This window comes from Lacerta agilis, chromosome 2 (assembly GCF_009819535.1).
Source record: "Lacerta agilis isolate rLacAgi1 chromosome 2, rLacAgi1.pri, whole genome shotgun sequence".
Lineage (NCBI taxonomy): Eukaryota > Metazoa > Chordata > Lepidosauria > Squamata > Lacertidae > Lacerta > Lacerta agilis.
This window is the reverse complement of record NC_046313.1, coordinates 45,709,254-45,723,800: the sequence shown is the minus strand read 5'-3', so window position 1 is coordinate 45,723,800 and position 14,547 is coordinate 45,709,254. Positions and strand designations below refer to the sequence as shown.

The 14,547-nt window shown below is 39.7% G+C and overlaps 2 protein-coding genes across 2 annotated transcripts in view; one reads left to right on the top strand and one right to left on the bottom strand.

Annotated features, from left to right (window-relative positions):
• Nucleotides 1-14,547, bottom strand: part of DOCK2 (dedicator of cytokinesis 2) — a 257,870-nt gene that overhangs the window by 87,886 nt on the left and 155,437 nt on the right. The window contains exons 28-29 of the mRNA XM_033139853.1: nucleotides 5,727-5,825; nucleotides 3,189-3,283 (exon numbers count right to left, since the gene is read on the bottom strand). Coding sequence (XP_032995744.1) covers nucleotides 3,189-3,283; nucleotides 5,727-5,825 — 194 coding nt within the window. The remainder of the gene's footprint in view (nucleotides 1-3,188; nucleotides 3,284-5,726; nucleotides 5,826-14,547) is intronic.
• INSYN2B (inhibitory synaptic factor family member 2B) overlaps nucleotides 7,565-14,547 on the top strand; it is a 79,387-nt gene continuing 72,404 nt past the window's right edge. The window contains 1 exon segment of the mRNA XM_033139851.1: nucleotides 7,565-7,791. The gene's annotated coding sequence lies outside the window, so the exon portion shown is untranslated.

The window sequence follows — 14,547 nt, the reverse complement described above, 5'->3', positions numbered from 1 at the left end:
TAGATTAACAACCTGTACAGTCAAATACTCCAAATGGTGACAAGCATCAAAGTGCAGGAGAAATTTCTACACAAAACTCCTCTTGTTTCAGCCAAAACTACTTCTTCTTCTTCTTCTTCTTCTTCTTCTTCTTCTTCTTCTTCTTCTTCTTCTTCTTCTTCTTCTTTGCAGAATGAGACAAGTGGGTAATACTTGCTGCCTACAGAATTTCTCACGCAAAACTAATTGGGGATTGATTTGTAAACAGGAACATAGCCAATATGCATATAGTCCTGCTTGAATTCCTGATGATTAGATCAGCAGCCTTTTTGAACTTCAGAAGAGATGAATCAGGGATGGGGAATGTTTTCGGCCCAACAAGCAAGATGCCTAACTGTCGTCCCCCCCTTGCAGGCCAATGTTGACAGGTGTGTTTATCTGCTAAAAATGGACCATAAGTGGATCAGTTTGAGAATTTCCTTTGGGGGGGCTACATTCCCCTACTAGCTATTGTTTATGTGTGGGGAAATGGAGTTTGTAGTCTATCTATAAAGATCCTGGATTAGCTGTCAGTGTCCAGGTAAGCAGGGCAGAAAAAATAATCAATAGTGCAGACAGGGGGAATCATTAATGACATATGAGGAAACATCCTCCCCCAATCCCTGGGCATGTAAGCTGGCACATTATTACTCCACAGCCAAGAACTTGCTAAAGTAAGCCTTGGGTAAATTATACCTCAGCTTATGTACCTGGGCCCTGCTGTCCAGAATTTTCCATGATGTGCAGGCCAGTCCCCAAGGAAACCCCAAACCTCCAGCTCAGAGTCAGAGACCACCTTGAGTCTCTTTCCCCCTAAGAAGGGTAGAGAAAACCTGCCCCCTCCAAAGGCAGGGACAGGATTTTCTGGTACCTGCCCCCAGTAAAGCAATGTTTTGCTTTTGGGGGAAATGCCGTATGTCTATTAGGTACATCTCTAACTGGTCGGCATATGCATCTTGAATCTCTCTGATAAACAATGCCAGCTACAAGCTACAAACAACTGCAGGTACAAGTGAGCCATACAGCACTACAAGCAACGAATAAATTCTGGTGGGGGAGATGCTTACTTGCTTTACTTACAGAGCAATTTGCTACTGTGCTACCAGTGGGTTGCCTCATTTTCAAGGATCTGCTGACAATTCAGCAAGGAAAGGTGCTATCAGATCACCTGCAATTGTGCCCAATAGTGTGGCAACTTGTGCTTGTGCCAAAATAACAATCCTTCAGATATGTGTGGGGTCAGAGGCCACCTTGTTATGAGATGGTGGCAATAGTTTCCCAGTAAAATAAAAAAAGCTTGGTCCTATCTCAAATTAAGCAAGAACCAGTTTGAACTCCACTAGCACTGCCTAAAAAATGCAGAAAACTTCCACTGAAAGGACACACACATACACGCACGCACGCGCGCGCGCGCGCGCGCACACACACACACACACACACACACACACAGATTTAAAATATGAGCCTGTACTCTTAGGGAAAAAAGGTTTGAGACTGATGACAGCAGTCACTCATAATGAACTGCAAATGAAAAAGGGAAAGAATTCTAAATTTTGCACTGAGACATGCATCTGGAGGAGATTCAGCCTGCAAGTAGATTTGAAACTCCAGGAAACTTGGGGGAGGACGGATTGACTCAGGGTGAGTCTGCTAGGTCTGATTAGTAGATGCTGGTTGCTAATTTAAAAAGCACAGCCAATGACCAAACTGTCAAGTTACTCTCTAATCTGCTACAGCAAACTTACATACGGTAATTCCAACAGCGTGCTAAGCTAATTTCCTCCTTTGTGTTATGATTACAAGCACTTTTATATTTACATGCATAAAGTTGATGCTTAATTAGGTATCTAAATGGTCAATTGTTTGTTTATTTGAAACTCCCTAACCACTTGACAATGACAATAAAGATGGGTGCACAAACTATCACATCGGTGGTTTATACCTAAGTATTAGGTACTGTGTGGATATTTTTGTACAAATGTCTTTCACAAGTACATAGCAGTGGTGTTTCTGTTCCAAATACTGGGGATGATTCACAGTACTAAAATAAGAATCCATAACATTAACTTCCATCCCCCCACCGCACCTGACAATAGCTCCACAACCCAGATCCTTCTGAGCTGAATGTTAAGATCAAGGCTAGGTGCCCTGATATTTTAGGTGGGTTTGGATCACATTGCTAGCAAAATCTTAGCCTTGTGTTATCTATTCATTCCTTGCTTTGTTTAAAACTTTCAAGATTATGTATGTCCAATATCACCGAGCAGCATGGAAATTCCAGGGCTCAGTTTTCTTTGGAAGGAAGGATCACTTAAAGAGTTTTGTGCTATTTGACTTCATTTACAAATAGACAAGATGAACATAGGTGGAGGGACAGTTGGACTCCTACAAACAGCAAATTTCATTGCATCACATCAAATCCCTAGAGTAGACACATGCCAACCCAGATTTACTGTTTTCGGTGTTTGCTAAAAACATTTTTGTTTAGGCAAGCCTACTTAGATATGTAAAATGGACATGTATTTTAATATGTAATTTTATTTTATGATGTATATTTTAAACTGCTGATTTTATTTATATTTTGAATTTTTTAAAGTCAACTTATTTTTAACTTCTGAGCTTTCTCAATGATTTTAATGTACATTTCATATTTAAAATAAAGAGAGTTAGTGCTGTGTAAACCCCCACTGCCTACTTTAGCAAAAGTCTTCGCACCCTGCGAAGGAGACATCATTTATTCTGCCATTTATTTTGCAGATACGAGTAAAACTTCCACGAACATTTGGGGCAGAGGTGTGAACAATGTGCCAGCACAGGGTGAATTTTGTTTTTTTGAAGGTGTTAGTAAAAAGAGTACTCAGCCACCTTCCACTTTTAGTATGGTAAGTGGACACTACCACCTCACCCTGCAATGTTTGCTAAAATTATTTCACTCTCATCTCAGCCTCTTTGACGGCCACTTTAATCTGCTCACCCTCACCCTCACCCTCCTAAACTTGTGACCACCAAACAGAAAACAACCTGTAATGTGGCCTGGTAGATGACTGGCACCCCCACACCCATTTCTTCCCCAGCCAGAGGTTCATTAAGTTGTGGTGGGCTGCCAGAGATTGCTGGGTGGTTACGCTTGGCCTAGTATACTGCAAGTCTGCCCTATGGCTTTTGATTACCTGTTCTGCACCATGCTCATGGCCATCCAGTCCAAGGGATACACATTTTTCCCAATGAGATCTTTGAACATTATGAAGGTTTCCATCAAAAAGTCCTAGGAGGGGAAAAATGTCACTGTGGATTATACCGTTTACACCAAAACAATAACAAACTTCTGAAAAACAGACAGTGATATCTTGCTCCCACATGCTCAAGTTATCATCAGTTGTCCCATAGGCTCTAAAATGAGGTACCTGTCTAGCAATAAAATGCAGCAATGAACAGAAGTCATAAAACAAAATCTGTGCTAGTATTCTGCTCTAAAGAAGATTTTCATGGCACTAGTATAAAAGTATAAATACAAATGTTTAAAACAGAGAATGTCACAGTTGAACATATTCCTCTCAATTTACACCAAGTTCATAAGCAACCAGGGACGCGGGTAGCGCTGTGGGTTAAACCACAGAGCCTAGGGCTTGCCGATCAGAAGGACAGCGGTTCGAATCCCCATGACGGGGTGAGCTCCCGTTGTTCAGTCCCAGCTCCTGCCAACCTAGCAGTTTGAAAGCACGAACTGCAAGTAGATAAATAGGTACCGCTCCGGTGGGAAGGTAAATGGCGTTTTCATGTGCTGCTCTGGTTCGCCAGAAGTGGCTTAGTCATGCTGGCCACATGACCCAGAAGCTGTACGCCGGCTCCCTCAGCCAGTAAAGCAAGATGAGCACCGCAACCCCAGAGTCGTCCGCGACTGGACCTAATGGTCAGGGGTCCCTTTACCTTTACATAAGCAACCATTTGAAAATATGTAAACCTACATCACCTCACAGTGGTCCATCCACATTATTTCCTATACTTCACCTAAAACATACAGACTGATACCCTGAAGACATTGCTTTTGTGTAAACTAATATACTGTATACTTCATAGCCATTACTGTTGTATGTTTTGTTTTTTAAAGCCTGGACTTCAATACATTTCTGATATCCCACCCAAAGATTTAAAATACAGCAGAACCCAGCTGATATTTTAAAGATGAATCTAACTGGGATATAGATTCAAAGATATATGTCTAGCAGCAACTGTCTCTGTCTGGTACTAGCATTCAGAGGCTATGGTCAAGGGAATGAGCAAGAATATGGCAATCCTTAGTCAAGACAAGATGGCAGTAAAACTGGAAAGAAATGGCACTGGAACGGGTGACTGCCAATGACTGATGAAGTCTTTGTAATCCTATCTGATTAGAAAGTACTTTGCAACAACAACATGGGACTTTTTAAGATGCAGAATTGTCACAAGTGCTATCTTCAGACTCTGGCTAATATGAATGTTCTTCCTTGTCCTAGACAAGTCAGACTTCAATATATTTAACCATGCTTCTATAACTGGATTACTGGAAAACTCTCTACATGATGCTGCCCTTGGAGCTAACTTGGAAGCTTTGACTGATACAGAGAATGCTGCTCTACAATTGCTAACACGTACTGGGATGCTATTCTCTCAATCAGGTGGTGTGAAGTGGTAATAGATTCAGATGCTGAATCTATAAGAAGGGCTTGTTGGATCAGGCCACTGGCCCATCTAATCCAGCATCCTAACCTCACAGTGGCCAACCAGATGCCCATGGGAAATCTGCAAGAACGTCCTGAGCACCAGAGCATTCTCCACTCCTGCCGTTTCCAGCAGCTGGTATTCAGAAGCATTACTGCATCTGACCATTGATAGCTTTATCCTTCATGAATGTGTCTAATCCTTTTTCAAAGCCATCCAAGTTGGTGGACATCGCTGCCTCTTGTGGGAGCGATTTCCATAGTTTAATTACCCACTGTGTGAAGAAGTACTTCCAAGAAAGACTGGAAAACAGTGCCCATCCCAGTCTGGCTATCCAGAAGGCTACAATGGTTTATCATAATCTGAGAGGTCCAGCAGGGAATATTTATTGATTAGTTCTTACCCTTATAACCCACATTTCCTTTGTCATGGAACCCAAAGCAGTATATATGTGGTTCCTAGCAGTCACTAATCCAGAAGGCCAAGACTTGCTTCAGCAAAGTGTGCCTTCTGTGCCTATTTGTCCCAGCGCCAATCATCCACTAAGGTGACCAAGTCCCAAACAAAACCTGCAGTTGCATCAATGCTACGAGTTGAAGCAGCTTGCCCAATAATAACAAATTGGAGGCTAGTCAGAAACTATCCAGTAAGATTGGGTGTCATGACAGCTTTTCAATAAAGACCTTACAGAACCCTTAATTTATGTTCTAATGCAATATGAACTCCCACTTCCTTTAAAATAAAATGAATTCCCCTTTAATTGCAAGTTGGTGTCTTGATTCTCCCTTTGATCTACTTAGTCATGTGATTTTATACGGCTAAAAAGATTGTTTTGGTTTTCCTTTCATAAGGAAATTAAGACTTTTCTGGCAGTAAGTATGGTGACAGCTATTACTATTCTTTTTTTTACAAAAAAGTTTTGGACCTTTGATAGGAAACTGGTTGAGGTACAAGGTTAAAGGCTCCAAAGGGGAGAAAACTCACTTGCCCTCCTACCCATGATAACTTACCACTAGCTCTGAGCTTGTTTGAAAAGTTTCAATGTATGAGGCATAATGTTGGTCATCCATTTGGTTCAAGATTGCTGTCATGCAGGCCACAAAATGACTCTACAAGGGAAAGAGAAAGAGATTAGCAATACTGATATGCACATTTAGGTTGAGCTGCATGAAGAAGCAGAAGAATACATTTATATTATGTGGCGCCAAAATGTACTTAAAATGTTTAGGAAGTTAGACATATAAAATCATAGTTGATCATAAATCTGATGGCAGGCAAGGGAAGAAGTGCTTCTGATTATGCTGCATAAGTGGCAATTTACAAAGATCTCTGCCACTTGGAATGAGTTGTCTTCTTAAAAAACTGGCGGTGTTTGACTACAGACACATATCTTATCAGCCAAAACCGATAAATGTAACATTGTCTTAAAATCCCTTAAATAGATTAAAATTATTGAAAATTTTGTAGAGCAATAATTATAGGAAGGGAAGACTATTTCCCCAGAGAAAAATCCCTATTTATGTAATTCCTTTAAATGCATTTTCTTTTTTAATTGTCCATTGGGTAACACGGAGGCTGAGTTGGCAGGCAAAAAACCCAGGCAAGAAAGAAAGCAATTTTAAGTTTTGCTGTGCAGAAAACCTGGTGGGAAACCATTGATAGCAGTTTCAGAAAATTAAGTCAGATGTGGTGGGGGCGTGGGACTCTGATAGATTCTATGAATTTTCTGTATGTCAACTATTATGGAGGTATTCTCCAAATTCCCAAAGTATATGGCTTGTATTCCTGATACATCCTGTGTGACGTGCTTATTACACCAATTATGCCTTGTGCGTGTTTTGGCTTTTTAAAAGAGTCCTTTGAACTACAGTCCTAAGCACATTTAACCTTCAGGTTAGCTGAACTGAAATCAAGGCTTCTTACTTCTCTAATTAATGGGTTTAGAACTGTCCAAAGGCATTATTAAAAACTCCAGGTTTCTTCCGGCTACATGTGGCTATAGGGATGGAGAGGGAAATCAAATCAGTATGCATTTAAGGCTGAATTTATCTAATTTGCTCTTTCTGAAACTATATGTGAACCAAAATACAGCTATCCTTCAAAATTCACAATTATCTGAATTTTTCAATGCAGTTATCCAACCAATATTCAGAAAAGTGAATATCATTACCATTATATTAGGCGTAAGTGTGCATAAAAATGAAAATAGCATACAAAAATGCAGTATATTAGGGTAACTTGCCTGCAAAAGAAGGTGCATGTTATTCAAAACGACTTATAAAATGTATTTCTCAGGAGAAAATTGCACTAAAATTCTGATGAATTTTAATGAGGATTTAAAAATAAATAAATCACAAATTGCTGCAAAATGTTGGGAACTGAAATTAAGATTGGGAAAATGAGAAACTTGGAGAACTGAAACTGCCAGCACCTTTCATCCCTATATGGATACAAAATGCTATGAAAGTTTCTTGCTGCCGTAATTTTTTTTTTAAAAAAAACAAGTTTGTTGTTAATTCTGAATTGTTGCTAGGAAGCAATGCTTGTGCATGTGCACACACACAACCCAAAGTTGGATATGTCCATCAATCAGATTGGATTCATATCAAACTTATTAGATCAGTTTGTTGGTGCTTCCAATAATTTTTCAAGCTTCTTGGTCAGAAGTTCATTTCACATATACAGCTACCCTGAGAAATCTGATTTCACCCTGTGATTTGTTTATGATGACAAATTCAGCAAGGTCACACATCACTGTAAACGATCTGCAGTTTGACATACTCAACCATTTTGTCTACCACTTAAAGCAGGGAAAGAAGCCTCTTTAACTTCAAGTTACAGCCACTAGAGGTCTTTTTTACTTTCATATGGTAGCTTCTGTTCAGTTGGTGCTGCTTTTTTTATTTATTCCTACGTGAGCAGACCCAGTACACTTCTGGCATATAAACAGTGAAAATTACAACATAAACAATTACTTATTCCTGCTTTTGGAGTAACATTTGTGCTACTCAGAGTTTTGGCTATCTGTAGGAGTCTAAAAGGAATATTTCCAGCAGGTAATAACAGATCTTTCAGGTAAGGATTTGTGTGGCTTTTGTTACTGATCCTCTTCCTAATAGTAAATGCCTGTGTTTTGTTTTCTTTCTTCATGCTATGGTAGTTTACTTTTACGGGAGCAAATGTTCTGGAGTACATGTGTATATGAAAAATGTCAGCTGCCTGCCCAGAACATCGTGCTAAAATTATAATTGCATTGAGACAAGCTTTGCTATTCAAATGTCCTGATTTTGATTTTGGGGGTGGAGGGTGGGGGATCAGAGCTACCGTAGTATAAACCAGAAAGTATTCTATATGCAAGGATGCTGTGCAATTTTGATCTTTTTAATATGTGAAATACATTCTGAATGTCTCTCTTCATTCCCAAATGATTTTCAGTAACCTCTTGTGGCGTAAGCAGCATCACTAATAGCCTTTAGGCAGAGGTACCTTGCAACTGAATCAAAATGATTTTAGAAATGTTAATCTAACTTTTTAAAATGGAACTAGCTGTGGATTGTAGCATTATATGTTCACTGTAGCCCTGCATGTGTGCATAGACTTATCAACTGCAAATGGGAACAGTGTGAACTAACAGACGACATGCTTTGTTTCATGAAAACATTTCTGCTACGAGTGGGCTAAATTTATGATTCTGCTACTTGAATCAGTCATCAATGGGTACTACAGATGGGACAGATTCTAGTAAGTTTGCTGCTGAAAAGTCTTACTTCATCATGCCATGCCTGTACAGTAACTTTATAATCAACCGACCCTCAATTTGTTTCCCTATTTGAGAGATCCTTAATATTACAATTAACCAACTCCCATTTAGTTCTGAAATCTACCCCTAATCATCTGAACAGCATCCAATCAAGGAACTGCATGAGCCCAGATTTCCAGGTAGAAAGGCTTGTTTCCAAGTTACCCAGAATCTCTGAAATATATTTCCCAAAACATCAAAACTTGAGCATACTTCAGGACTGCAGAATTCAAACAGCGAAAATAGGAAATAGATGTAAGCAAATCTACTTTGTGCAAGAACAACAGACCCAAGAGAGGGCTCATTGGATGCTTTTGTACACTATAGTAAACCACCCCCTCCCTTACCAGAGCAGCCTTTTCTTTTTGTCATCGGTGCTTATAACTGAAGATAAAGGCACTTTGTGCAAACACAGCCAATAACCAATTGTGATGTGCACCGTGTTGTGTTTTGAGACAGAGAAATGAAACTGTTGATACCAATAAGCGTAATGAATAAATAACTAGGAGCCAAGGCAATGAAGTTGTTCAAGTGGAATCCTGACATGTCATTTCAGCTACACTTAGCCTTGTTAAAAATGTGTCTAATGATGAATCACTGCGCTGATATGCATGCTTGAAACTAGGTCAAACATGTGTAAAAATAAGTGTAATCACAGCAAACACTTGACTGATGAGGGAGCACCTAACAGAATGTTAAGAGGAATAAGTCTGTTTGGAAGACACAATGCTATTTCCAATAGAAGCAATCAATAATGTGCATAAATTTCATGGCTGCATGCACAGCAATGTCTCACGATCTGACTGTGACCATAAACTCTAAGCAAAACAACGTCCATTAAGGAAATTGGCTGACAATATTTGAAAAAATGAAATACAGACACTTTTTAGGCTGGTGAGGAAATAATGACAAGGTGGGTGTTACTGAATTTATATCTATTAGCACAATGAAAAAGATGAAACTAGATGTCAAAGGAAAATGAGATACTCTTCTAGTAAATGTTCAAAGTCCTCTGACAGCAAAGAAATTATGATAAAATGATTCATTAGACCCTGAAAAAATGTAATAAAGAACTGAGTGGCCCTAATGCATAATACTGTGAAGTGTCGGCTACAGAAATGTAATATTGTACTGTGTAGAATTCAAAATAAAATAAATAGAAGTGACAACTTATCCTTATCAGGAGGAACATACCTTGGTAAACTATACAAATAGATGGTTAAATTAATATATCATGATCCCTAAGAGTTTGATATGTAATTTTGATAGATTGGCAGGGGGGCAGGGAGGGAAAATACCACAGGGCTCCACAAAAAGAGATGGCAAACTTCAGCACCTAGCAACCAAAATCTCATCATACTTTACAACACCAGATGGTGATAGGTTGCCGTAGTAACTTCAAACAACATAGGAAAGCCACATAAATAAAAGAAAAGCTCTAAAAGAAGCAGGAGGAGTCAGGACACTGTGACTAATAAAGCTATTTGTCAACACTGCTCTACCATGGTTAACCTCTGGTGCCCTTACCATACATTTGTGATCTTAGCAGTGTGGGGATGGCTTCCCAAACACCCTCAACACATGACACCCCATTAGCAAAAGGGAAACATGAGTGTCCTACTTTCCCAACAGTGGAGTAGCTATGGTGGGGGAGGGGCTGAATAAGCAAAGCAGTAGCTTCAGAGATCAGTGAACTGCAAGTAGAAATGCCTGTGCTGACATAGGAAGTTTCATGTCTGGGATCCCCCCACCCCCTGGGCATGTGTGTAGGAGATTGACCTGTGCAAAATAAGCAGAAAGTGCCCACTAGAACACATCACATATATAATATGAACCAGTAATCGTAAAAGCCGCTTTGTTGAGACAGCAGGAGGTCCACAGTCAGCAACTTTTGGTATATGGCTTTTGCCGTTGTGCTTGATGAAAACTTTCGTGCAGCCATTAATGTTATTTCCATAGTAAAATCAGTATACACAGTGCTTTATAGAGTAACAATCAAAAGACAGACCGCTGATTCCATAATTGAAAATTTATCATGTATGGTCACTGCAGAACTATAAAAAGGCCACTAAGAATGTCAGAAGTTTGGAGTAAAAAATGAAGAAGAGGAGGCAAGCACACTTTCCCCAACTGATCGTATACTTATGCATAAAAGCTGATCTTTGTGTCTGCAAGAAAAATGTGAAATGAATCTGGAATAGCAGTTTCATTAATTAGACAGCATAGTTTTGAAATAAAAATAATAGGCGCCTTTCTTCCAAAACTGCAGTGCAATCCTATATACGTATATGTTTGCTGATCAGAAGGTCGGTGGTTCAAATCCCCACGATGGGGTGATCTCCCGTTGCTCGGTCCCAGCTCCTGCCAACCTAGCAGTTCGAAAGCATGGCAAAGTGCAAGTAGATAAATAGGTACCACTCCGGTGGGAAGGGAAATGGTGTTTCTGTGTGCTGCTCTGGTTCGCCAGAAGCAGTTAGTCATGCTGGCCACATGACCTGAAAACTGCCTGTGGACAAACACTGGCTCCCTCGGCCTATAAAGCGAGATGAGCGCCGCAACCCCAGAGTTGTCTGTGACTGGACCTAATGGTCAGGGGTACCTTTACCTTTACCTTTACTCCCAGATGTGGGTATAGGACAGAAGACTAAGTTAGTTGTACTTAATCAATACAATTAAGTTAATCAGTTATTTTGATGGGAACTAAGTACAGCTTACGGAATCTGGCTCCAATACGATCTCTTCCTTCATGCTAAAGAAGCCAAGAATATTCGTGTAATATAAATGTTGGCAATCTGCTATTGTACACCAATTCTGATTGTGTTCACTAAATGTAACTAAAATGTGGAAACTCAGCCATCTTCCTCATGTTTGTCACAGCTTACTGGCATACATTCCACAATAATCAACTCCATCACCTTCAAGATCTATTCTTTCATGCGCGTATGCTTCATGTCTTATAGTTCACTAGAGCTGTCTTCTTGTCTTTCATAGGTGACTGGAGTGTAGGCCATGCTGCCCCATCTGAACATCTTACTGACAGCTTCATGTTTTAGATTGAAAAAATGAGGTCTGCTGCCTTGGCCCTTGCTTGCTTTACATTCTAGGGACATTAGGCTTAGCAGCATTTAAGAGGATAGAAATCTACCTGCTGGACTTATTTATGGGGAAACCTAAGATATATAATTTTGAATGAACATGAGACGGGAGTCGTAGCAGCTGGTGTTCTGCAGTTTAAAAAGGCTGCTATGGGTTATAAAATTAGGGTGTTTTTCTTCCATGCTGTATCACCCTAGTAACCAAAATATTAAAGCAAGCAATTCCCCTAATGTTGTTACACTAATTTGAGCCCAAATAACTGTTAGGGGCATTTTTCCAGTTTTTTAATAATAAATTGTATTCCCCATGATCTTTGCATGTTTACTTCTGTCCACATGTGCTTTCTCAGATGAAATTTTTTCAGTAAAGAAATATGAGTGTAGCTATTCATTCAGCCATGTTCTTAGTTGTACTGTGCTACATGAAGCTGAATAGATAATTCACCTGTTACATGCTATAGTGTAGCTTGATTTTCATGCATTGTGCAGACAACTGCAGACTCACAATTTGCAAGCATTCAGAGGAGTCACCGATGTTACAAAATACAGTGGTACCTTGGTTCTCAAACTTATTCCATTCTGGAATTCCGTTCCAAAACCAAAGCATTCCAAAACCAAGGCACGCTTTCCCATAGAAAGTAAGGCAAAATGGATTAATCTGTTCCAGACTTTTAAAAACAACCCCTTAAACAGCAATTTAACATGAATTTTACTATCTAACAAGACCATTGATCCATAAAATGAAAGCAATAAACAATCAATCAAACAATCAGTAGCTGAACTGGGTTCCACACAGTCACAAAAACAAAACGCAAAGAGCCGCAAAAACAAAAACACAAAATAAATAGCAAAAACAGACAGACCTCAGTGTAACACTCAAATCAGAAGCGTAACACTCAAAGTGGAGCATGTCCAGCTTTCAAAAAAAGTTCGCAAACCGGAGCACTTACTTCCGGGTTTGCAGTGTTTGGGTTCCAAGTTGTTTGAGTACCAAGGCATTTGAGAACCAAGGTACCACTTTGATTCCCAACATTATGATTTGATGGATCTGCAAAGGTACAGCTGCTGTTAAAAATGGGAAGCAGCAATTAGATCAGAGAAGGGGAACATGTGGCCCTCCAGATGTTATTGGACTCTTAATTCCTTTCAACCCCAGCAAGCATGGCCAATGGTCAGGGATGATGGAAGCTGTAGTCCAAGAAATCTAGAGTGCCGCAGATTCTCCTTCCTTGCATTAGATCCTCTAGTTGGTCCTATCCAACAGAAGGTTGTCACCCACAATACCGAATTTATTGCTGTGAGCTGCAAGAATGTAGAGGATCAAGGCAGGAAACTACTTTTGATCGGATAACTTTAAGGACGGTTGGCAATTTCTTGGCTTCAGCATGACCTGCACCCTATTTACACGATGATTATTTTAACTTGTGACACATTGCTTCAAGATAGCTAAGACTGACATAAATTCAACATGTGCTTGTTGACTGCCACCCTGCCCATGAGGTGAGGTGAAGCAGCTAGTACTGGTAGAGAAATGGTACTGGCACCAGCACCCCTTAGAACTCATTTTCATTGCCAATTTGTGCCTCTGCTGCCAAACCTATGTAAGGGATGTGACGGCAAGGCAGGGCAGCACTTCTCATTTCAGCTCAAGCAGCAAAATGGGACATGTTGCCCCTGGTCCATCTTTAGTTCAGCAAGGGTTGTCTGATAATTTTAATCTTTGTAAATTCCTGTACAAAACCTAACCGGCACTTCTAGGGGCAGGTCAGATATTAGCTTTACATATCTGTGACACAGGATAATATTGTGACAGACTTGTATGCAACTAACATCTACCCAAGAATAACTTACTCAGATATACCGGTAATGCTTATTTTGAGAGACAATCATCATCTAAATGCATATTAGAACACATATTTATAAAATTTATCACAAAATCAGTGCATTATGAATTTTGTTGTTGTTCAGTCGTGTCCAACTCTTCGTGACCCCATGTACCAGAGCATGCCAGACACGCCTGTCTTTCACTGCCTCCCGCAGTTTGGTCAGACTCAATGTTGGTAGCCTCGAGAACACCGTCCAACCATCTCATCTTCTGTCATCCCCTTCTCCTTGTGCCCTCAATCTTTCCCAGCGTCAGGATCTTTTCCAGGGAGTCTTCTCTTCTCAATTATGAATTTAAAGTACAACAAAACAAGCTAAGTTTTCCACCATGCTATTAAAAACTACTAATAACATGGATGGTTTATAGAACTACTGGTACAAAGATTCACTGTTCCCAGTAGTTAAGTCAGTACTATTAAGTCATCTGCTGCCCAATTCTATCCATATTTATTCAAAAGCAAGTTCAGGGTGCAATTTTGCCTCAGGGAGCGAAATGGGATACACTGTCCCTGAGCAAGTCACATCGATTTCAATGGATTTTACTCCCAACCACTTCTGCACAAAATTATAGCCTAGCAGCACAATCTTAATCATGTCTATTTAGAAATAAGTCCTATTGAATTGAGTGGGGTTGCTTCTTAAACATTCTAAAATATCTATTTTCCTTGCTAGATGCTTGTTGTGTTTATAGTACTATATGTAATTAATCCCATCATTCATTTATTTGAAGTTTTGCTTATGAATGGCTCTTTCCCTGCTGCAAATTTTCCTGTTTTTATTATAAACTTTCATGAGGCTCCACAAGGAATCTGCTAGGAGTCATAGGAGAAGTGACTGTTAATAATAGGAAATATAACTTGTGTTTCTAATTCTTGTGCTAAGTGTGAAATAACTTACTTTTTGGCATACTGCAAAACTCTACCCCAAACTAGATAAACTTTGCTAAAAGCAGTAGTTCAGGCAATGTTGCAGAAAAACACACCACATGGCTGAACATTTCTGTGAATGACAAGGAATCCTTTAAGGGAGAAAGTAACCCCATCTGGATATATG